The sequence below is a fragment of the Myxine glutinosa genome, chromosome 4, assembly GCF_964187855.1.
Source record: "Myxine glutinosa chromosome 4, kmMyxGlut1.1, whole genome shotgun sequence".
NCBI classification, from domain to species: domain Eukaryota; kingdom Metazoa; phylum Chordata; class Myxini; order Myxiniformes; family Myxinidae; genus Myxine; species Myxine glutinosa.
The window spans coordinates 65505591-65529567 of NC_136264.1; the positions used below are offsets into that span (position 1 = coordinate 65505591).

A 23977-nucleotide genomic window follows, 5' to 3' on the forward strand; every position below is an offset into this window, starting at 1 on the left:
ATTTTTCACTCCCTCTATCTGATTCTCCTGGGCAGCCATTCTATTTTCTACCCCCGTTAACCCCTTTTTCACCTCTTTTATCCCGTTGTCTAACCCCTCAAATTTGTCGTCTAACTTCCCAAATTTCTTGTCTAAACCCTTAAAATTATTGTCTAACTCCTTAAAATTATTGTCTAATCCCTCACCGGTACCCCTCGCTTCTTCCCTCATTACCCCCATTTGGTTTCCCATTACCCCCATTTGGTTATTCATTACCCCCATTTTTGCTTCTAGCCTCTCCATAAGGGCCCCCATTTGCAGGAGGAAAAGGTTCGAATCCACCAGGGGCGCTGCCACGGTCGCGGGCGCCGCGACCAGCGAGGCGCCATTTTGCGCACCCGCAATGTCGGGCGCAACGACGCTAATTTGTGCGTCTGCTACCCTCGCTGCTTCGCTCTCCTCGCGTCCCTCAATTTGGTCCTGGACCGACCCTGCCTCACTCTCCCCTACCGGACCCCAGCTGTCTTGATCCGCCATAGCGCGACTTTCAAAATTCGGGTTTTTATTTTCGTAAAACAAATTCAAATTTCGCCGTTATAATTTCGAGCGGGAAACGCGCTCCGGGTCGAATTCTACCTCCCCAACACCAATTGTTACCCTAGTGGTACAATTGGTGTTCCAAAATTTGGGCCTAATAAATTTAGTCCCGGGTCCGAATTCCACTCCTCGACACCAATTGTTACAGACGCGGTTGTGGATGTTGGTTCACCGAGCGGTTTGGTTGGTATGACCGCGCCTGCACGTTTACCCGATTATACTCGAACGTTGCCGAGTCGCGCTACGCTGAATCAATGAAGGAAAAGGACACAACGGCTGGGACTAAAATGACACGACACCAAGGGTTCAGTTCTCAAGACCTCCGGAGGAGGTTATATTAGGGCGGAAGGTTAGATTACAGGAATGAGAGGGACAGCATAGAAAGACAGGCACTTAGACACACTTATCTTATTCCCTGACAGACGACAGATAAACAGGACAAAACTGACTCACACGGGGATTGATGGCAAGGAAAGGCAGAATCGATGGCTCCAGGTGCACCTGGGCTCAGGGCAGGATCGACCCGGTCCGGTCTAGAGATGCGGGGAGGTCGCAGCGCTCGGATGTGGTGATTGTCTTCTCAAGCTGGGGGCGCATCTCTCGTCACATCCGGTAAGTGGCTGCGTATATCCGGCGGGGAGTGACACGCCCTCGGCTAGTTAGCTCCGCCCCAGATGGAATCGGTCCGCCCTTCTTATTGGGTGCGGGGGGGTTACTGGCTCCGCCCCTGACGAGGAGCTGACAGCCAGCCCCTTCGTGGTAACCCCGTGGAGCGCATGGGCAATGGCGGCTAACCACGCCGGTGTGAGGACGCACACTCCCCGCACGCCGCGCCCCTCTGTTGTTGTAGTTGTTGTTGTAGTTGTTGTTGTAGTTGTTGTTGTAGTTGTTGTTTGGGGAAGAAGATGGGAGGAGGTATGGGAAGGTCCTAAACTCACTACTGGTGCCATACGATCACATTCTGGTGCAACGAAGAGTCAGAATTAATGGAAACGAGTCCTTAACTGACATAGACTAAGAATAACTAGCAAGATGTCCGAAAGTTGTCTACGTGAGATGCGGTGGACCTGGGCACGACATTTAATGGGGGAAAAAGGGGAAGGTCGGTTCTACAGAGTGTTGTTTACAGACAATGGGACTAGGGAATGGGGGATTGGGGATAGTTGGGGAGTATTGGGGAAATAGGGGAATATTTACAAGCGGATATGGAGGCCAAATGCCATATTCGCAACAGTATGTATGTCTGTCTGAGAATCAGAAAAAAAAACCGGACAAGCCTGATCTCCACCAAAATGTGCATCCGCGTTGGTCGTACCTCAGGTCAGATCATTGGGCCAAAAATAAAATGCGTCCTCCCTCCCAATCCCACTCTCCCCTCACTATCCCCGTGGGGGGAGGAAGACGATGATGACTTGCCAATGCTCCCTAAGCGAGCAGCCTTCTTAGTTGCATCAAATTCCCTCTAAAGACCAAGCTTAAAGATCACCACTTTGCTAAAATTAGGACTCTTTCTGGGCCTTAATCTTTCCATGAGAACTATTGATAAGCATGGATTAAGCAATCCGATCAAATCGTAAATTTTATTCACTATCAATGGTCATGTTTTTGATGAGCTGTTGGGGTTATGAATTGGTTCTTGGATACATTGCAATCGCTCCTGTATTACCAGCTGCGCAAGTCAGCATCATATATATGCAAAATAACTTCAAATTATCGTCTTCCCCTAGTTCAAATCTGCAGTTATTAAAAGCATGAGTTCGGACGATTAACTAATCTCCAAAAAGTCATGCCTCTTGGTCCTGCATTGTTGTCTCCATCAAATAAGGCACAGCATTTGAGTGCATGACAGCTTAAACAATATCCAGAGGCTTTAAATACAAGTCCATCCATGCATCCAAAAAAGTTTGATGTTCAAAAATATATTTTAAGGTTACAATTTGCTAATTACATTAATATATAGGAGAGAAATCAAATTCCACTCACGCAAGAAAAATTGCTTTTTTGCTTTTAAAAGTTTCTTTTTCGATCTTAACACACTTTGTCATATCACATGACGTAATTTTGTGATGTCACGCATCTAATTTGCATAATAATTATTGACTCAAAGAAATACAGTACAACATTCAAAAAGGATTTTTTCTTCATGACGTTTGGACCCATTGTTCAGATTTATTCAAATTTGGGGTTTGCATGTAGCTAAGTGTGTGGCATATCCTGGACTACCAGCATGTATTTTATTTGAAAACAATATTCAACATTTAGCGAAATTAGCATTAACTCATCATGTGAAAATATTAATTGAAAAAGTGAAGTCATGGATTTCATTTATTTTAGTTCAGGACATTTGAAATACTTTAAAGATGATGTGTGATAAATTTGAAGGACAGTGCTCTTTTTCCTTCAAACGTTATGATGAAATACAGTAGGCCATATATATACCTTTATGATGAAATACATTTATCGAATTTGAGATAAATTTGTTTAGCTTCGCTCAAGTTTTCTGAGCATGCTTTTTTCTAGGGCATGCTTTTATGTTTTCATCTAGGGCATCAAACATATGAGCGTCATTTCTGAGCATCAAGCCTGGTGCTGGCTTAGCGGTTAGGGTGCAGGCTTGGGATCCGAGGATGCTGAGTTTGAATCCCGGTTGATCGCTGAATTAACGCCAGGGGGGTTGACTCAGCCTGCCATCCTTCCAAGGTCGGCAAATTGAGTACCAGCTTGCTGGGATGAATGATCCTGGCATGTACCCCGATTTAGAATAGGTACACCATATCCCTGCGCATCGTAAGAGGCGACCAAGGGTTGGCGTCAGGAAGAGCATTCGGCCATAAAAGCACTGCCTCAAACAGGGAACCATGATTGTCATGGGGCCTGCAAGGCTAACTCCCGATCTAGCGGGGCTCATCCACTCACTCACACACCAAAAAGAAAACCAACCGACCACCTACCCTTACAACATGCACCACTCAAACAAAAACACATTCATGCAAAACCACACACACACACACACACACACACACTCCATTTCTCTTCCATACTCAGTCACTACCCCTTTAGGCTGAAATGAACCACCACCCACAACCTCAAACTACACCGTTCGACTTGCCTCCATAAACTTCCTCCATATCCAAAATGAGCCTTTCAAGGCAACCTGGGCCACTCTGTCACACATCCTCCTTCTTTCTGTCCCACACACTCCAAGCCGAGCAAGAAATGCAGCAAAGGAATTGCCAATATACCCTTGACACCCCACCTCAAATGGCTGACACGAAACTCGCCAACCCTTCTCCCGGCACTCTGCCTCCAGCTCACTGTACTTTCCTCTCTTCCTCTCGTGCACCTCCTCCATGTTTTCTTCCCAAGGTACAGACAATTCCCCTAAGATGACCTGTCTTGTTGCACCTGACCAAATGACAATGTCAGGCCGCAACCTTGTCACACAGATCTCCTCTGGGAATACCAATTGTGGCTTTAGTTCTGCCACCACCTGCCAATCACAAGCATCCCACAGCCCTCTTGCTTTCCACCTCCTCCTCTTTCCACCTCTTACCACTTGGCCCTCTTTGACAAACAACACCTTCCCCTCCCCCCCCCCCCCCCCCCATCAGTCTCCTTCTCCACTCTTTTCTCTCTCGATCTCAGCACCTCTTGTTGCACCATCTGCACTAATACCGGCAGCACCTGATCATGCCCCCACCTGTATCTTCCTGCTGCCAATGCTACTGAGCATGCACTCTGTGCATGCTGCACCGTTCCCAAACCTCCACACAAATAACATCTCTCCTCCTGCAACAACCCCAATCTCAAGTTTACTGGTGATGGAAGCACATCATACGTTGCCCACAACAGGAAACTCAACAATATTGGCTCCACCCTCCAAATCTCTTGCCACTTTAATGTCCTCACCTGCACACCTTCCCACCATGTCCAGCACCTTGCTGTGCCTGTCTGACTGCTTTCACATATCTCCCCTCCTCCTCCTTTCTTCTCACCTCCCTCTCAACCATCTTCCTCCTCTCTTTCAGGCATGCCTTTCCCCACCGCTCATGCTTCATCCACCCCAATGTATGCATATGTATATATGTATGTATGTATGTATGTATGTATGTATGTATGTATGTATGTATGTCTGAAAATCATAGGAAAAAAAACCCGGACTAGCCTGATCTCCACCAAAATGTGCAACCGCGTTGGTCGTACCTCAGGTCAGATCATTGGGCCCAAAATAAAATGCGTCCTCCCTCCCAATCCCACTCTCCCCTCACTATCCCCGTGGGGGGAGGAAGACGATGATGACTTGCCAATGCTCCCTAATACCTCGGTCACAAATGGCCTGCGGCATGTTGGCGGCGGCCATAAGTCCCCAAAATTGCCATAACCGTGCGGTGGCCGCATGGTAGATACGGTAGCCGTGAGGCGATCGCCTGGTTTTTTGCTCGTCGCAGGGGCTTACGATTTTTTTAAATTTGACTTTAAACTTTGTTTCGGAAATCGCAAGGCCGTAGGCCGCAACCCCACCACATGTAGTATCGCAAGGTCACTGTACGGTTGCCGTGAGGTGACCTCAAGGTCACCTCACGGTTTTTACCCTGTCTGGTGTGCCTAGAAAATCGTACGGCAGCCGCAACAACTGTGAGGCCTCCTTGCGGCCTCTGTGAGATGGCCGTACGATGTTCGAAATATCGTACGGCGGCCGTGCAGTGACGTTAGTGCTGCCGTATGATGGCCTAACGGCAACCGTGAGTTGGCGGCCGCCGTACGATCATCGTTCTGAAGAGGTATATATTGCCTGGTGTGACACTAGCCAGATCGTCAAGATGGCGTTGATTCCACCACAGAGACTGTGCCTGGCACACCGGAGATTACGACTGAGGCAGATCGCCTGCCGGCAGGAAGAAATTATAGTAGCTATAGTAGTGTTAGAAGAAGAGCGGGCCCGTCAGGAGAGAAGAAGACGAATGGTGTGGGTTAAGCCCTGGTTGTTGCGGCGTTCCACCCTGGGACACTACGACACCCTGATGCAGGAACTCATGAGGGAGTCCCGGGGGGATTTCAAGTCCTACCTGCGCATTGAGCCCGTCATGTTTCGTGAGATGCTGGACCGGCTACTTCCCAGAATTACGAAGAGCGATGACAGCAGGCCTGCCCTGGCGCCTGGACTCAGACTGGCCATCACGTTGCACTTTTTGGCGACGGGTGACTCGTACCACAGTCTGGCGTTCAATTTTCGTGTTGCCCATAACACTATCTCCATCCTGGTGCCGCAGGTGTGCAGTGCCATTGTAGCCGAGTACAAAGATGAGGTCCTGGTGCTCCCTTCGACCCATGATGCCTGGCGAGGAGTGGCAAGTGGCTTCTCCAGAAGATGGAACTTCCACCATTGCTGCGGGGCCATAGACGGTAAACACGTTGCCATAAAGAAGCCAAACAAGTCCGGCACTGCATACTATAACGACAAAGGGTTCTTCTCCATTGTTCTCTTGGGGCTCGTCGACACGGACTACAAGTTCCTGTGGGTGAACGTTGGTGCGAGGGGATCCATGTCTGATGCCGGTGTGTGCAACGAGTCGACCCTGGAACCCGCCCTTCGTGAGGGAACCCTTGGCCTGCCTCCGCCTGACCGCCTGCCCAATGACAACCAGGATACGACGTACTTTATTGTGGGGGATGACGCCTTCCCTTTACGCACATACCTCGTCAAGCCCTACTCCCACCGATACCTCGACCATGAAGAAAGAATCTTCAATTACCGTACATCCCGTGGCAGGAGGGTGGTGGAGAACGCCTTCGGGATACTTGCCATGCGCTTCCAATGCCTGCTGACGCCATTGCAGACCAAGCCCCAGAACGCTATTTTGATTACCAAGGCCTGCGTCATCCTACACCAGATCATGCGACTGAGATATCCCAACCTTCAGAATGCAGACCTAGACCAGGAAAGACACGACGGACAGATAATACCAGGTGCGTGGAGAGACCAAGCCATGATGCACGAAATGCAGATCGTCGGATGTGCTCCCCGTGAGACCCGTGAAGGAAAGCAACTCCGCACAGCACTCAAGTACTACTACTGCAGCGAAGCTGGCAGCGTACCCTGGCAAGAGGCGGCCCTGAACTACAACTACTAGGACTCTGAACTGTGTACTGTGATTGACTACTAGGACTTTGAACTGTGTACTGTGAGTGACTAGTGTTATGCTTTGTTTATATAGAGACAATAAAAATTATTGGTGAAGATGTCTATATGTCATATGAATAAAGAGTTTTCCATGTCATAATAATAAAGAGTTTTCCTTCTAAGTTTGTTCGTTCGTTTGTTTGTTTGTTTTTTAGTTTGTTTGTTTGTTACCACTCTACAGGTCACAGTTTTTTAGATATCTTCTCGAAATTTTCAAGAAACATTCGCCTGTGGCCTTCCTGGAAACGATTAGATTTTGGTGATGATCCGGATCAGTATTTGGATTTGCCAGACGTTTGAACGTTTCGTTAACATTGCGAGATAGGCACTTTTTTCAGTTTGTTGCTCTTTCCTCTTCCATCACTTGTCAGACCTCTTTCTTATTCCATATGCATATTCATCCTTTGGTTCCCTAGACTCGACGTATATTTCATCCTCATCTGGATCTTCTTCTGGATCTGACAGTAAATTTATTAACATTTCAAGGGTACGTTTTGGAATACAATCCTGATGTGAATATAACAGATATGATCCTAATATTTCAGGAGTATACACTCCGGTAAAGGTTCTTCGACATAAGTTCCGTTTTTAGCTTTACGACTGACGATCCGGATTTCGCGACCGGCTAAACGAGTGCCCCTCTAGTTAAGTCTTTTTTAATTTTATTTAATTTTTTGGGGGAAATTATAATATTTTCTTTTTAAGTTTTCAATATTTAGTATTTAAAATGATAATGATTGACTTTGAAAAGTTTTAGTTTCTAAAAGGCAATATGTATTTCATTTTAACCCATGACAACATAACAATTTACTCTAGTTTGAAAGAATTTTATTAACATCGCATCACATATAATTCATAAGAAAACCACAGAAGTCAGGTTCTCAGAGAATCAGATAAACACACTAAGTTATTACTCGTCCTTGTGACCACCCTGCTTATCCTCCCCTATGTTAGGAAGCTGTATCACTGTCGTTGATGCCTCGTCCCGCTCTCCTGACCCCTGGTACTGCAGTAGTTCACTTGTAAGTGATGAGTTGCTGGAGGCTGAGGCTAGGGCCGAGCTTGAAAACAGGTCGATGAGTTTTCCGTGCTGTGTCTGGCCCTCCTGCACCAGGCAGTACGCCTCCGCTATCATGTTGGAGGTGGTGGGGGAAGAGGCTGGACGGCGCTCAGGCTGGGGCTTGTTCTCTAAATACAAGAACCCCTGCTGCTGAGAAGGCTGAGACTCCAACGAAGACTGAGACTGCATCTGCGCTACCGGGTTCCGTCTGTACTGAGTAGGCACAAACGGTGTACTGTCTGTGTACTGTTGCACAGGGTTGGGGGCGGACAATGGACGGACTTGACTTGGAGGCGGCGGCAGGGGGTCTCTCGGTGCAGCTTCTTCCGGCTGAACCTGCTCGAGGTAGTGATGGCAGAGTCCAAAGGCTTCCTTCTGGAAGGTCCTGAAGCGGCTCGCCGGGACCTGCTGGAACCACACTGCCCAACCACGCTGCGAATTTTGTCTCTCTCTGAAGACTTCTGGTACTCCTCCTTGTCAAGCTGGAAACAGAAAGGAATAGACAATGTTCAAACATGTGCTAATATGTCATGTATGAACGATTATTTGCAGAGAAAAATGTGGAATCACATTATTACAATACAGATGTATCACCTTGGACAACAGCTCCTTGTCCTTCTGCCGGTTCTCTGAGAGGAACTGGGACAGGATCTCCCCCAACTCCTTCTTCTTATGTGTCTTCTTCTCTATGAGCTTTCTCTTGCCAGAGATGGTGCTGCTTGTGGGCCGTCCTGGGCTGACACTCTGGCTACGATTCTGGGTGATATCGCTGCTGCTTCCTCTCTGTATGGATGGCCCCGCTTGTGTCTCCGCCTCCTCATCACTGCTCAGGTCTCCGGTTTGCTCCGTCGCCTCGTCCTGCTCACCCTGGAAACATCAGCAATACACAATGTTTAAACATGTGGAAATAGGCAGCTGTTGCTAGGGAAGGAAGAGGAAGAGGAAAAGGAAGGCAACGAAGAAGGGAAAAGCTGCACACAAATTTGAAAAAATAGTCACATAATAAATGTCTGTGAACTACACACTAAAACACCATGTATGCCGATGCTTACCCATCCCATCTCTGATCCACTCCCACGGCGAAGAATGTAGGGATCCAAGAACGACAACGCTCGTAACTTCCACTGTTGTAGAACTGACTTCTTGCGCGCCCCCTGGCCAGACTTGCCCTCCCACCGACGCATCTTGCCGTAGTCTGTCCTCCAGTTCCACCACCTTTTCAGGACTGCTGCAGCTGCCCACCAAAAAATTGAGAAATAGTGACATTAATAGTTTTCTGTGCAATATAATTTTGGTGCTGCAGACATGGAGAAATTGTCACATTAATAATTTTCTAAGAAATATACTTATGGTGAGGCAAAAATAACTTTATGTGCGCATATAAGCACATGTGCTTATAATCACAATGTTTTGACAGTTTAATTATAAGAAAAAAATAACATTTTTCATTTATAAGCACATGTGCTTTTATGCGCACTAATACCGTATTACTGAAAATTATGCACAGTTTAACAAATACTTACGGGTCCAGTTGATGCTGCGGGGCAAAGTCTGCCAATTCTGCATCCTTCCTCTTCCTGTTGCTGTAGTTTTCATCGCCGACATCATAAAAGTAGGGCCGTCCCTCAAACAAAGCAACTAATCTTATCGAACAACTCATACTTGGCCGCCTCTGCTTCTTCATCACCTTCCCCTTCATCGTCATCCATGTCTTCTCTATGTTGTTCCCTGTCTTCAAACTCTTCTCTCTGTCTGTCCTGTGCCTCCACAAACTTCTTCGCTTTCCTCTTTTTCACTTTACTCCCTTGTGGTGGCATCTTGAAATCTGGAAATAAATCCTAATGTATGCAGAGCCGCGCCTGATATACACGATTGCCGTGCGGACCCCATAACATTTGTGAACACTGCTGCCGCAGCCTGCAAAGCCGTACGATTTGTAAAAATCCCATCTACAAACCGCAGACCGCAGAACCGTGCGGCGGCAGCATCATATGTGACTAAGGCTTAAGCGAGCAGCCTTCTTAGTTGCATCAAATTCCCTCTAAAGACCAAGCTTAAAGATCACCACTTTGCTAAAATTAGGACTCTTTCTGGGCCTTAATCTTTCCATGAGAACTATTGATAAGCATGGATTAAGCAATCCGATCAAATCGTAAATTTTATTCACTATCAATGGTCATGTTTTTGATGAGCTGTTGGGGTTATGAATTGGTTCTTGGATACATTGCAATCGCTCCTGTATTACCAGCTGCGCAAGTCAGCATCATATATATGCAAAATAACTTCAAATTAATTATCGTCTTCCCCTAGTTCAAATCCTGTTGCAACCGCTCCTCCATCTCATCCACCTCTGCTCTTGTATTCCACTTCCGACTTCCCTTCTTCTCTGGGGGACCATTCTTTACCACTGAATCACTCGAATCCCGCAACATCATGAACTCCCGCACCCTCGCCACCTTAAACTCCTCGGTTAATGATGTCAAGGGAAACGAGTTTTCCACCCTGACCATAAAAGGCAATGTTCGTCAAACAGCGTGGCACTCCCAACCACCTCCTCACAAACCCGCTCACCACAACCTCCATTCTCTCTACATGCCCAATCGCAATATCATACATCATCAATGGCCATAATACTCATGGCATCAATCTAAACTTCAAACACCATACCTTCAACTTACCTGGCGAACCACATCCATCAATCCTCTTCAAACCTCTCAAAAGCTTGTTCCCTTACCTCCTCCACCCTTCCCACATCATTCAACTCAACTGTATACCATCTTCCCAAACTCTTCACAGGGGCCTCTTGATATATACCGTATGTATATAATATATATATATATATATATATATGTATGTATGTATGTGTATGTGTATGTATATATATATATATATATATATATATATATATATATATATATATATATATATATACAGTGGAACCTTGACTTACGAGTTTAATTCGTTCTGTGACCGAGCTCGTAACTCAAATTGCTCGTTTCTCAAATCAAATTTCCCCATTAAAATGCATTGAAATGCTATTAATCCGTTCCAGCCCGCCAAAAACCACACCAATTTTTTTTTAAATATACAGTATATATAAAAATATCTCGCGCTTTATATTTCACCTGAATGCAGCATACAAGTTGGCAGGATGGCCTGGACTGGAGGTACGCACACTTGACTCTAAAGTCTAAACTGTCCAGCCTGGGTTTGAATCCCGACCCAGCTATAACCTGTCATGGGTGAATCACAGGCAGGGTGATTCATCAATGTGTGTACCGCTAAACTGGGCGCCCCGTTTGCGTCCCATTAGTTGTTGGATGTTAAGGATCTCACCGTGTTTTCCACAAAGAGAAGGCGAGCTATCGCCGGCACTCTGAACAAGTTGTGGCCTGGCATGCTCTTCTCCTCTGCCGTTATATACGTCCTCCTCGGCATCTTTTTCCAGAAGAGCCCTGTCTCGTCACAGTTGAAGATTTGCTGGGGGATGTATCGTTCGGCTTCTATCAGTTCGGCAAAAGTTATAATAAAATCTTCAGCTGCCTTCACATCCGCCTCACCAAGTCGACAACACGCACACCTCGCTCATGTTTTTCGACGATTGCGTGTTTTATATCCAAGCACATCATCCTCTTCTTCTTCTCAGTTATAATAAAATCTTCAGCTGCCTTCACATCCGCCTCACCAAGTCGACAACACGCACACCTCGCTCATGTTTTTCGACGATTGCGTGTTTTATATCCAAGCACATCATCCTCTTCTTCTTCTCAGTTATAATAAAATCTTCAGCTGCCTTCACATCCGCCTCACCAAGTCGACAACACGCACACCTCGCTCATGTTGTTCGACGATTGCGTGTTTTATAGCCAAGCTCATCATCCTCTTCTTCTTCTCAGCACTGCACTTGGCTCTCACTTTCTTAGGCCCCATGGTTAAAACTAAGAAATATTCCAAAATAACCAAAATGCGAAAACAAAAATGCAGCGATATACGGCAGAGATACTGTACTTGCACGGCAAGATAACCACGTGACCGGAACCCACCTGGTGGCGGCTGGCGTAAACTCAAAATAACCAACATGCGAAAACAAAAATGCAGCGATATACGGCAGAGATACTGTACTTGCACGGCAAGATAACCACGTGACCAGAACCCAACTGGTGGCGGCTGGCGTAAACTCAAAATAACCAACATGCGAAAACAAAAATGCAGCGATATACGGCAGAGATACTGTACTTGCACGGCAAGATAACCACGTGACCAGAACCCACCTGGTGGCGGCTGGCGTAAACTCAAAATAACCAACATGCGAAAACAAAAATGCAGCGATATACGGCAGAGATACTGTACTTGCACGGCAAGATAACCACGTGACCGGGTGGCGAAAGCTCGTAACTCAGATCTCGGCTCGCATCTCAAAGCAATAAACCGCCCGAGCGACGGCTCGTATCTCGAAAAACTCGTAAGTTGGGGCACTCGTAAGTCAAGGTTCCACTGTATATATATATATATATATATATATATATATATATATATATATATATATATATATAGTTACGGAACCCAACGTCGGCCTCTGTTCCCCTATCGAGGGGGGATTAATCCCCTCGTCTATGACTGGCCGACGTGGTCCCTGATGCTGCACAGCTCCCTCCGGAGAGGTAGGTGCGCAACCCCGTTTGCGACCGTGGACAGATGGTAATTGCCGAGCGGTTTAGCAACCGCGGCACGAACTATTAACAAGCACTGACCCGATCCTTAACGTTGGCCAAATCGTGCCACAGGTATTCAATGAGGGAAAAGACAAGGACGAAACGGATGTAAAGGAAAGAAGAACAAAGGTAGGAAATACAAATATGATTTATTACTAATATGTACACAATTAAAGAAACCAAGGAGAAGGAAGGATAATAAAATAAATACAGAAGGATGGAAGAACCAGAAGGACACAGTGCAAATATTAGCTTACCTACTGCAGTCTTACTTAATCCCAGGGACGAGACAAAAGACAGACTACAAGCACACTTACACAGGGGATGATGACAGGAATGGCAGGAGGTGGATGGCTGGAGGGAGAGGAAGGTTCAGCTGGACACTGGCTGGAGCTTGATCCCGCACGGGACGTCAGGCTGGACCTCGACGGCCACCGATGCCACCGCAATCTGGTTCCCGCTTAGCAGCGGGTCGAAGCTGCGTGGTCTCAAAGCTGCGTGGTGGAGTCAAAGCTGCGTGGTGGAGTCAAAGCTGCGTGGTGAAGTCAAAGCTGCGTGGTGGAGTCAAAGCTCATCTCTCGTATCTCATCTCCTCCCATCTCATCTCTCTCGTGGGGGGGGGGGGGGGGGGGGGCGTTGCGTGACGGGTTCTCTCTCTGACGCATCTCCCTGCAATCCTTCCCCACACCCTTTTATAAGGCCCGTCGCGATCAAGCCGCGCCACGCCCGTGATGGTGTCTCACCAGCCCTGATTGGCTGGTGGGGGCTCGCTGGGCTCCACCTTCTCATGACGAGTGGAGGGCAACGCCCTTCTTCCCCGAGACGGAGCACATGGCCAATGGCGGCAAATGTTGAAAACCGCCCAATGCAGTTGGCAACGGAGGCTTTGGGAATGGGGGCTTTGGGAATGGAAGAGAGCTACCTTATGTCATCTGGTGCAATGCAGTGTCAACTAGTGGGGACAGAGCCTTCAACTACATAGAATAAGGAGATAACTACTTAAGAGGGTATATGATTGGCTACGTGTATGTATATGGCTTAACTAGGAGGACGACCTTTACACACGGAGGGTGATATTTACAACAATTCATTACACTTACAACAATACAAAAACACAACAATTCTCAAATCCACAATATATATATATATATATATATATATATATATATATATATAAAAATAAATACATACATACATATATATATATATATACATATATATATATATATATATATATATATATATATATATATATATATATATATATATATATATATATATATATATATATAAATTCTGTCTCTGAGCTAACTTGTGAACCAGTGATTGCATTTTGACCAAACTTGGTATAAGTATATATTCTGATGAACTGATTCGATTTTGGCATCAAAGGTCAAAGGTTATGTCAGGTAAAAAAGTGATACTTGAGAACAGCTGAATGGATTTAAATCAAATTTATTACAAGTATTTATAATGATGTAATAATGTGGGAAGAGGCATTGAGTTGACATCACGAGTTTGCGACATTGAAGAGTGCCGTTCTAGTTATTTATATGAATGAATGATCGTTTTAAGGCCATTTTCCCCGCTAGAGTGGGGGTTATTTATATGTCTCATTATACTATTAGTTTGGCACGTCTTAGTTTGTTATGAATATCTCATTCCTAGAATTTCTGAACATCCCACATATTCATTGTTCAGGTGTCATGAAAGTCGCTTTACCCCTGCCAAATTTCTCGCATCTTTCTCATTCCCCATCCACCCTCCAATGCCACCTCCTAGCCGTGGCATACAGATACAACGACTGCTTAATTATATTGTAAGTACTACACAATAAAACCTATATATTATAAGTTTAAGAAGGAATACTTTAGTGGTGAGGGGTAAAGCGACTTTCAGGCCACCACGTACAAGCCAATATATCAGCTAGTGGTAAAACACTCCAAAACAGATCCTTTTTTTCAATGACAGTGTCTGTTATGAAATCCTCCTGTTATATTACGCAACCGTGATTAACACCACAGTTACGGATGACCGATTTGCGAGACTTTAACTCCCGAGGCGAAAACTCAATGGCGGATTCAAGTTCAACACAAAGTTAAACGCGCGGAATGGCGCACGCAGCAAAGGCTCCGCAACCTTATCTATTAAAATCAAACACCCAGGAAAACTGCGTTCAGATATATATACAGAAAATAATATAAGGATTTATTATCGAATAGTAATACAGTGAAAAAGCCGCGCCGGTAAATCTAATAACTCTAAATCGGGACGTCCCCACACGACTGACAGCAAACACGATACGAGGGAGATTATGAATACAAAAATAACACGTCACGTCGTTCAAATGTACGCGGATGCGGCTTATCTGTCTTTTGGTTGTCTTGGTGGCGGCCGTCCACACCGCTCCTTTTGGCCCGATCGCACACCACCAGGTCCTTCGCTCCAAGCTCCACGAGGCCCCGCTCCAAGCACCACGCGTCCGACGCGTGGCCAGCAGCTTCACACGAGGACGATCTCCACAAGGCCCGTGCACCAATGGTTCAACGGAGGGCTCGACTTGCAACGAACTGCTGCGAACTGCCGCGTGCTCTGTGTGCTTGGTGTTCTAACGAACTCTCCACCAACTGCCTTCGGGGAGCTTTTCCACCAACTGTCTTCGGGGAGCTTTTTCCACCAACTGTGTCTCTGCGTCGACTGTGTGCTCCAACCAACTCCTACGAACTCTCTGGTGTCTGCCTGCGTCTGCCACGAACTCAACTGCCTGAAATGGCGTCCGACCGTCGCATATATTGGTGGCCGATGACGTCACATTGGCGCACTCCTCAGCCAATCACAGCCTCCCAACTCGCCCAGGTCACGCCCTCTGCGGCATGCGACTCCTGACATCTCCCGTCCGCGACCCCCCCGCGGTCGTTTTGTAACACGTAACACGCGAGGTTGGTAGTCCTTTGAGGTGCGAACGGCGGCGGCCAACCGTGGCGGTGTTTTTGGCCTGGTTTCCTGTCTATTTATTACGAAGTCAATGTCAGGGAAAGGGAATTATTTAATGTTGCGCTAAGGACCTAACTAATGTTTATGTGGTTTGCAGTGCCATAATGGACAAAGGTTTGACTACCAGGTGAGACTCACAGGGGCGTTACCTTTAATCCCTCACTATTTAACACTCGGACCTCCAGGTAGATCCACAATCATACATCTTACCCCGACAAACGCCTAAACATCAAGAACTTATTACATGTAGAGTCCCTGTCACGACAGCCGAATACCTACCTATTCAGATCTACCTAGCTCTAGATATTGCTCTACCAAATTCATAACAATATGTTTTGGCGCAACAATAGATGAAACTTGTGGTTGAATGCGAAAAGTCAGTTTTAAATCGCAGAAACTTTGGAAGAAAAAAAAACGAAACACTTCGTGAACTGGAGGGCAGACGTCAATATATTATTGCAGCATTAATACATCAATATTTGTTCATATCAGTTTGCTCAACGACAATATTTGAGAGTTTTCTCGATGTGAACTGATTATTTTCACATTTTAGCAGGAAGTGAATTTCCTTGTTTTTCAATTCAGTTTTCATTTGATGCTTATATCTGGCTTCACTTTTGCTTGTTGGTATCGCAGTTTTGTGGCAGAGAGTGAAGCAGAGCGTGATGAGTGGCTCACCGCATTATCAGAAGCCACATCCGAAGCACTCTCCAGTATGGAGGTGGCTGAACAAGTGTGGGCGAACAAATCGAACGGTTTTTGTGCCGACTGCGGAGCTCCCTTCCCTGCCTGGGCCTCCATCAATCTGATAGTTGTCATCTGTCAACAATGTGCTGGTAAGCATTTCTCAGTTTCTTTTATTGACCAATGTAATGCCATGCTCTTGAGTTTTCCATTAAAATTTCGATTTCGATTTTTAAAAGGATTGACAATAAGATCTGATTGTACATAAACTGCCTACATTTCAGCCCCTCAATCCCTCCTAAGCGCAACCAGGTGACATCCACATTATTCGCATGAGTAAATCTCCCTTCTTAATCTTTCTGGATCACTGCTCACCTCCCCCATCCCAACCTTCTGCTTCCCATCTTCTCCAACCTGTGGAAGTCTCCATGTTTCAGCATATCCAAATCTTCCCTGCACAACCTCAATTTGGCGTAATACATGGCAGATAAAAGCAGGTCCACACACTCGATTGTTCACTGGGCTTTGAAGAAGTTTGTGGCTTACGAGTTGTTAGACTTGATCGGCTCTCGTCCGTTTTTATCAAAATAGGCGCGAGTTTGATTGAGTTTTTGTTATTTTGGGTGGCTGGGCATTTTAAATATTTACAATGGATCGTCTCAACTGCAAAAACCTTATTTCATATATTTATATTTATATGAAGATAAAAAAAAAACCTTTGTCATATAGAACTTAAAACCTTTGTCCCTATGCATGCCCCCATTGTTGTCCTCCACCACCCTCCACCACCCCAGGGAAATTCAGTTGATAAACTGATAGATTGGATTGATGTGGTACCGATATGTCACAGGCAGGATGAATCAAATGCACTCTTTTGTTAAAGTTCCTTGTATTTCCTCATGTACCATGGTGATTGATGTTCATCAATCTCTAATCACTGTTACTGTGACCTTATCTTCGACCCTTTCAATCGAAAGGAGACCATCGGTTTTTAGGTGCTTCTATCTCCAAAGTGCGAAGTCTCAAGATGGACAAAGACATTTGGACAAGAGAGGTTATCAAGGTGCTTACACGCTCAAACACATGGACAAAACTGTATGACACCTGTTGTAAAATGTACAATTGTCGTGTTAATGAGAGGTAGTTATTGTTAAGTTTATGCTGTAACAGAAATTATCACCCTTCTCACAACATCTTCACCTATGGTAGTGACTGGAACTTCTCCTGATCAATATTTTGTCTTATTTTCTACCCAGTTGTTTCAAACTGTTGGAAATCAACGATCAAATTCATTCTGGGCGGCGAACGTTCCTCCCAGCGAGGCTCTTTGCATTGAGGATGGAACTGAAAAACGCAGGGCCTTCATTTTGGCCAAGTACATGGAGCGGAAGTATCGGAAGGTTCATCCACTCTTTGGACAGCAGGATGAACTTAATGAGGTTTGTGACCATTTTAGAAATGAGACTTGTGAAAAATGTCCCATGTATTGAATTCATTTAAAAGTTCCATAAGCTTCCTGTCCTTTATCTTAAACCCAGTCTGATTTTGAATGCCGTTTTAAACGGCAGCTCCAACTGGAATGCTCATCTATTCCATGACGGTCTTTACAGGCCCTTTGTGCGGCGGTCATGGGGACAGACCTGCTCGAAACCATGGCGCTTGTATTCTGCGGAGCAGACGTTGCACATGCCATTGAGTTCACAAGGAACTTTACAGAACCTACAAGGACTGAACAGTCTTTACAAAAAGAACTTCTTTACCAAAACCGCTCCAATGGTACGAGTTTCAATGATATTTCATCCCATATCATTTCATCCCATGTTATTTCATCCCACGTTATTTCATCCCATATCATTTCATCCCATATCATTTCATCCCATGTTATTTCATCCCATGTTATTTCATCCCACGTTATTTCATCCCACGTTATTTCATCCCATATCATTTCATCCCATATCATTTAATCCCACGTTATTTCATTCCTTGTTATTACATCCCATTCCCAAATAGCTATTCCTCTTTGTCTTTTGGCTTTTTCTCGTTTTCAACCAATATTTGTAAAGTATCAATATTATGACATCATGATGAGGATTTAAAAATAACTGTATGAACTGATGAATTACTTTATCATCTGCATTTTTAAAGTATTTTCATTCCATTTGATCAAAGCAATTGTGGCCTCATCACCCATTTGGTATACTCTTTACCTTAGTAATCAATATGACAGGAGCTCCTGACCCGACTGCGAGATTAAAAACAACAAAGATCATCCGCTGTGGTTACCTGTGTAAAACTGCCTCCCTGACTAAACTGCCAACAGAACGCCGAGCAAAAGAGGGTAAATGCAATTCCATGGCATAGTGTACGTTGTGATATTGCATTGTTGTGATTGCACATTGCATGTGTTTTCCATTCCCATATGTATTGGCTTGTTTGTGTGTATCGTGATGATCGTTTAAGTCACGGTACAACCTATCTGTGAACAAGAAGAATGAACATATGTCACCCACAGGGTGAACCGTATCTTGCCATTTGACCTTGACCTTAATAATTTCGTATGGTGAATAGTATGTCTTCATGACCAACGCACATGAAATATTGAAAGATTTTGATGAGAACTGAGGAAATAATTTTTTCATGAAAATTCCGTTTTTTCGTCATGACGTCATCAAATGACGTCATAGCGTCAAACTGTTTACAGATCTGGGAAGCACTCATCAAGGGCATTCATATGAGGTATTACTCGATATGGTACCTACGATTTCAAAATTTGACCTTGGGGTCAATAATTTTCGACCTCCAGCGCTAACCATGAAGGTCAAGGCCGATCGCCACCAAAAACTAATCAGCTGAGCGCCGGACCATATACTAGATTCCCATGAAGTTTGGAGACGATCCGATCAAAGTTACTCAAAAAATTAGTGTTTCGTCGACCTCCATGATTGACCACAAAGTGACCTTGACCTTTGACCTTGACCTTCAAAATTTTGTGTGCTGAAGGGTATCTCTATAGGACTCTGATATGCGAAGTTACAGGAGTTTCCAATAATAACTGTGGTCTACAGAGTGATCTAAACGTGAAAAAAAATGATTAACCACAAACAAATGAATGACCTTCAAAATGACCTTGAAGGTCAAGGCCGATCGACACCAAAAACTAATCAGCTGAGCGCCATACCACACCCTATATACCCACCAAGTTTGGAGATCATAAGATCAAAGTTACTCAAAAAATAAGGGTTTTGTTGACCTCCATGATTGACCGCAAAGTGACCTTGACCTTTGACCTTGACCTTCAAAATTTTGTGTGCTGAAGGGTATCTCTATAGGACTCTGATATGCGAAGTTACAGGAGTTTCCAATAATAACTGTGGTCTACAGAGTGATCTAAACGTGAAAAAAAAATGATTAACCACAAACAAAAAAACAAACAAAATGAACATATGTCACCCACAGGGTGAACCGTATCTTGCCATTTGACCTTGACCTTAATAATTTCGTATGGTGAATAGTATGTCTTCATGACCAACGCACATGAAATATTGAAAGATTTTGATGAGAACTGAGGAAATAATTTTTTCATGAAAATTCCGTTTTTTCGTCATGACGTCATCAAATGACGTCATAGCGTCAAACTGTTTACAGATCTGGGAAGCACTCATCAAGGGCATTCATATGAGGTATTACTCGATATGGTACCTACGATTTCAAAATTTGACCTTGGGGTCAATAATTTTCGACCTCCAGCGCTAACCATGAAGGTCAAGGCCGATCGCCACCAAAAACTAATCAGCTGAGCGCCGGACCATATACTAGATTCCCATGAAGTTTGGAGACGATCCGATCAAAGTTACTCAAAAAATTAGTGTTTCGTCGACCTCCATGATTGGCCGCAAAGTGACCTTGACCTTTGACCTTGACCTTCAAAATTTTGTGTGCTGAAGGGTATCTCTATAGGACTCTGATATGCGAACTTACAAGAGTTTCCAAAGGGAACTGTGCTCTACAGAGTGACCTAAACAATGCGAACTAAAGCAATACAATATACATGAAAAGTGCAGTTTTTTCGTCATAACGCCGTCAAATGACGTCACGTTGTCAAACTAGTTATATGTTTGGAAAGCACTCAACAAGGGCTTCAATTTGAGGTACTACTCGATATGGTAACTGAAACTTGAAAATTTTACCTTTTGGTCAAAATTGAATGACCTTCAAAATGACCTTGAAGGTCAAGGCCGATCGACACCAAAAACTAATCAGCTGAGCGCCATACCACACCCTATATACCCACCAAGTTTGGAGATCATAAGATCAAAGTTACTCAAAAAATAAGGGTTTCGTTGACCTCCATGATTGACCGCAAAGTGACCTTGACCTTTGACCTTGACCTTCATAATTTTGTGTGCTAAAGGGTATCTCTAAAAGACTCTGATATGCGAACTTACAAGAGTTTCCAAAGGGAACTGTGCTCTACAGAGTGACCTAAACAATGCGAACTAAAGCAATACAATATACATGAAAAGTGCAGTTTTTTCGTCATAACGCCGTCAAATGACGTCACATTGTCAAACTAGTTATATGTTTGGAAAGCACTCAACAAGGGCTTCAATTTGAGGTACTACTCGATATGGTAACTGAAACTTGAAAATTTTACCTTTTGGTCAAAATTGAATGACCTTCAAAATGACCTTGAAGGTCAAGGCCGATCGACACCAAAAACTAATCAGCTGAGCGCCATACCACACCCTATATACCCACCAAGTTTGGAGATCATAAGATCAAAGTTACTCAAAAAATAAGGGTTTCGTTGACCTCCATGATTGACCGCAAAGTGACCTTGACCTTTGACCTTGACCTTCAAAATTTTGTGTGCTGAAGGGTATCTCTATAGGACTCTGATATGCGAAGTTACAGGAGTTTCCAATAATAACTGTGGTCTACAGAGTGATCTAAACGTGAAAAAAAAATGATTAACCACAAACAAAAAAACAAACAAACAAACAGACAAACAGACAAACATACAAACATACAAGCTGACTAATACATCTTGCAAAAACTTCGTTTTGGCAAGATAAAAACAAACAAACAAACAAACAAACATACAAGCTGACTGATACATCTTGCAAAAACTTCGTTTTGGCAAGATAAAAAGACGTAAAATGTCATAGCCAATGCTGTGGTTTTAGTAATTTTGCTGTACGGATTTAAAACCTGTCAGTTGGCCATCTCTGGTCAGATGACAAAACAAAATATTCTGCATATGTATTCTCATGTATTGTCTTTGTGCCAAGTTTGAAGAAAATCGGTCCATGCATGTCCGAGAAATGGATGGGGACACGTTTAAGTAACAAAATGGCCGCCAGTCGGCCATCATTGATCACATTGCGAAACACAATGATGTGCCTATGTATACTGTCATGTGTTGTCTTTGTGCCAAGTATGAACAAAATTGGCCCATACCTCTCCGAGATAATGTTGCGGACACACGGACGGGCATACGAGACCAAATCCATAAGCCCCCCCCCTAACCCCCCCCCCCCCCCCCCCATTTTGGACTAAGTCCAACGATGGCTAATAACACTGCCGTCTAGTGAGGCTTGCACTTAAGTTTTTTTTAACTTGTGTAGGCTTGCATTAAAACAGGCTTAACATCCAAAAAAGTGTTCAAGACTTCAAATTTGCAATTACAACTCTCGGGGGGAAGGGGGTGCGGAATGGGATGTCAGCATGCACGTGACGTGAGTGTGCATATGATCATGCACCTGATTGTGTTTGTGAGTGTGAGCATGCACCTAAGTTATGCAAGAACTCCGCATGTTCATTACCTCTGCCACCAAAGGTGGATGGAGGTTATGTTTTTACCCCTGTCTGCTTGTCCGTTTATTTGTGAACAATATATCTCATAAAATTGTGGATGGATTCGGACGGAATCGGGCAGCGATGTAGCGTATGTGACAAGGACCAAATGATTAGATTTTGGTGAAGATCCGGATTCGGATCGGGCTACTAGAATTTTTAAAGTGATTCTTCACCATTGGGAGATAGGGCCAAAAACGATACATAGCAGGATATCTCAAAAAGTTGTGGACAGATGATTTTGATTAAATGCGATTCTGTATTGTGATTTTCTGATCTACTCTGGGAAACAAAAACTGTTCACCTCGTGGAAGGTATGCTCTCTACTGAGTGCCATTCTAGTTGGTGCTGTTATTGGTGTGGTTCTTGTTCGGGGTCGATTTTTGAAATGCGCACCCATTGGTTGGACAGCTTGCAGACACCACCCATATTTGTCGCTTGACTCCACCCACCATGATACCCAGCCAAAATAATACGGCTGCCCTCTTGGTTTTCTGGTGTACCGAAGACATCAGGACTGTCAGCCTCTGTTGATTATATACTGCCTGGGGTTGTTGCGTCAGATTTCCATGGGCTTTGTTTGGGTCGAGTGTTATGATGAGGGCCCCAGAAAAATCGAATCGATGTTGAAAATTTTATTTTAGTAAGGTTTAATAAAGTCCGTCACCGTGCACAGTACGTGCCTCCTTATAAAATAGGGTTACGTTCCCCCCGAGCCACCCGACGTTAATTTTTGAATGGCCCCATTATTGGGGTTAAACAATCCGTGACCGTGTGACGAATCAGCTCATTCTGATATAACCGTGGGGAGGGTGACATGGATGAGAGGTGTCGAGTTAATCTTTTAATAGCACATTAAATGTGTGTTTCCCAATCGGCCCGTTACCAGATTTTTGTCACAGGATATGACCGTAGTGTAGTCATTCTTGTTATTTACAGGCAGTGCCCATCCAAGTTGTTCCTCAAGTCATTCGGTTTTGAACTTTAGATCATAAAGTGTGGTTTGGACCATGCCAGAACAGACCAGGCATGGCAGGTAGATTCCCTTCTCTGTGAAGGTCGTTAGTGAGCCAATTGGTTTTTTGAGTGGCAGTCCATTGTTTTGTCCACCAACGATTTGGTAATATTTCTGAGAACATCTTTGATTTCAGAATCTGTCACTTAAAAATTGCCAGCGGGGTTTCAACTCGCAACGTTTGAATTACCATCCAGTACAGTTTGCTTATTCTCGAAGAAACTGGTTTTATATTTTCACTTTGAACAGCTTTACTTTTAAAAGTAAACAATAATGTGTGTGTTTGTTTAGAGGATAGAACTCCCATTGTATCATTTCCTTTTTGCTTAATTTGATATTCTCACAAAATTTTAAACTATGTTTGCTTGTGTTAACACATCTTGCTTATGCAATATCGTATTTGTCTCTAAAATATATGTTTGAATATAATGATATGAGGGATACATTTTTCATTACTCATTTGACAAAAATGAAAAATTTCCTTCCACAAAACCTTCATGTAGTGAGTTATTTTGAGCAATATTTAGAGCTGAACGTGTCCTGTGGAAAATGATCATAAAAGGAAGAAATGGTTGAAACCGACACTTTGTTGCTTGCGCAGACTTCCACCAGAGGTGGTGCGTGCTTGAGTATGGAACCTTCAGTTACTTTGAAAGTGAGAAAAGTATCACACCTAACGGCAAGATCTACCTCCAGGATGTTCTATCCTTGGCAACGAATGGTCCAAACACGGGAGTCGAATACGGGTATGACATTTCCTGATGGGAGCGCAAGGTCATGCTGTTTTTCAGTTAGTGATGGAATATATATATATATATATATATACAGTCACGTGAAAAAGTAAGTACACCCTATGTAAACATTTTTGACTTTTTCAACATATGTCAATATACAGCTAT

General features: G+C 44.2%; 2 protein-coding genes across 9 annotated transcripts in view; one reads left to right on the top strand and one right to left on the bottom strand.

The window, feature by feature from the left end:
* Positions 1–23977, top strand: part of LOC137424708 (arf-GAP with Rho-GAP domain, ANK repeat and PH domain-containing protein 1) — a 189490-nt gene that overhangs the window by 105888 nt on the left and 59625 nt on the right. For 6 of the 8 annotated variants that reach the window (XM_078775817.1, XM_078775816.1, XM_078775821.1 and 3 more), the window contains 6 exons: positions 16160–16359; positions 17185–17270; positions 17464–17646; positions 17818–17983; positions 18420–18545; positions 23680–23824. In XM_078775817.1, coding sequence (XP_078631943.1) covers positions 16160–16359; positions 17185–17270; positions 17464–17646; positions 17818–17983; positions 18420–18545; positions 23680–23824 — 906 coding nt within the window. The remainder of the gene's footprint in view (positions 1–16159; positions 16360–17184; positions 17271–17463; positions 17647–17817; positions 17984–18419; positions 18546–23679; positions 23825–23977) is intronic. The other 2 variants (XM_078775818.1, XM_078775820.1) reach the window with 2 other exon arrangements.
* On the bottom strand, positions 7570–9683 carry LOC137424724 (uncharacterized). Its single transcript, XM_068112476.2, has 4 exons — positions 9341–9683; positions 8870–9051; positions 8412–8684; positions 7570–8299 (listed from the first exon to the last, which is right to left on the bottom strand). Exons 1-4 carry the CDS (start codon positions 9423–9425, stop codon positions 8012–8014), a joined length of 828 nt encoding a protein of 275 aa, XP_067968577.2. The 5' UTR covers positions 9426–9683; the 3' UTR covers positions 7570–8011.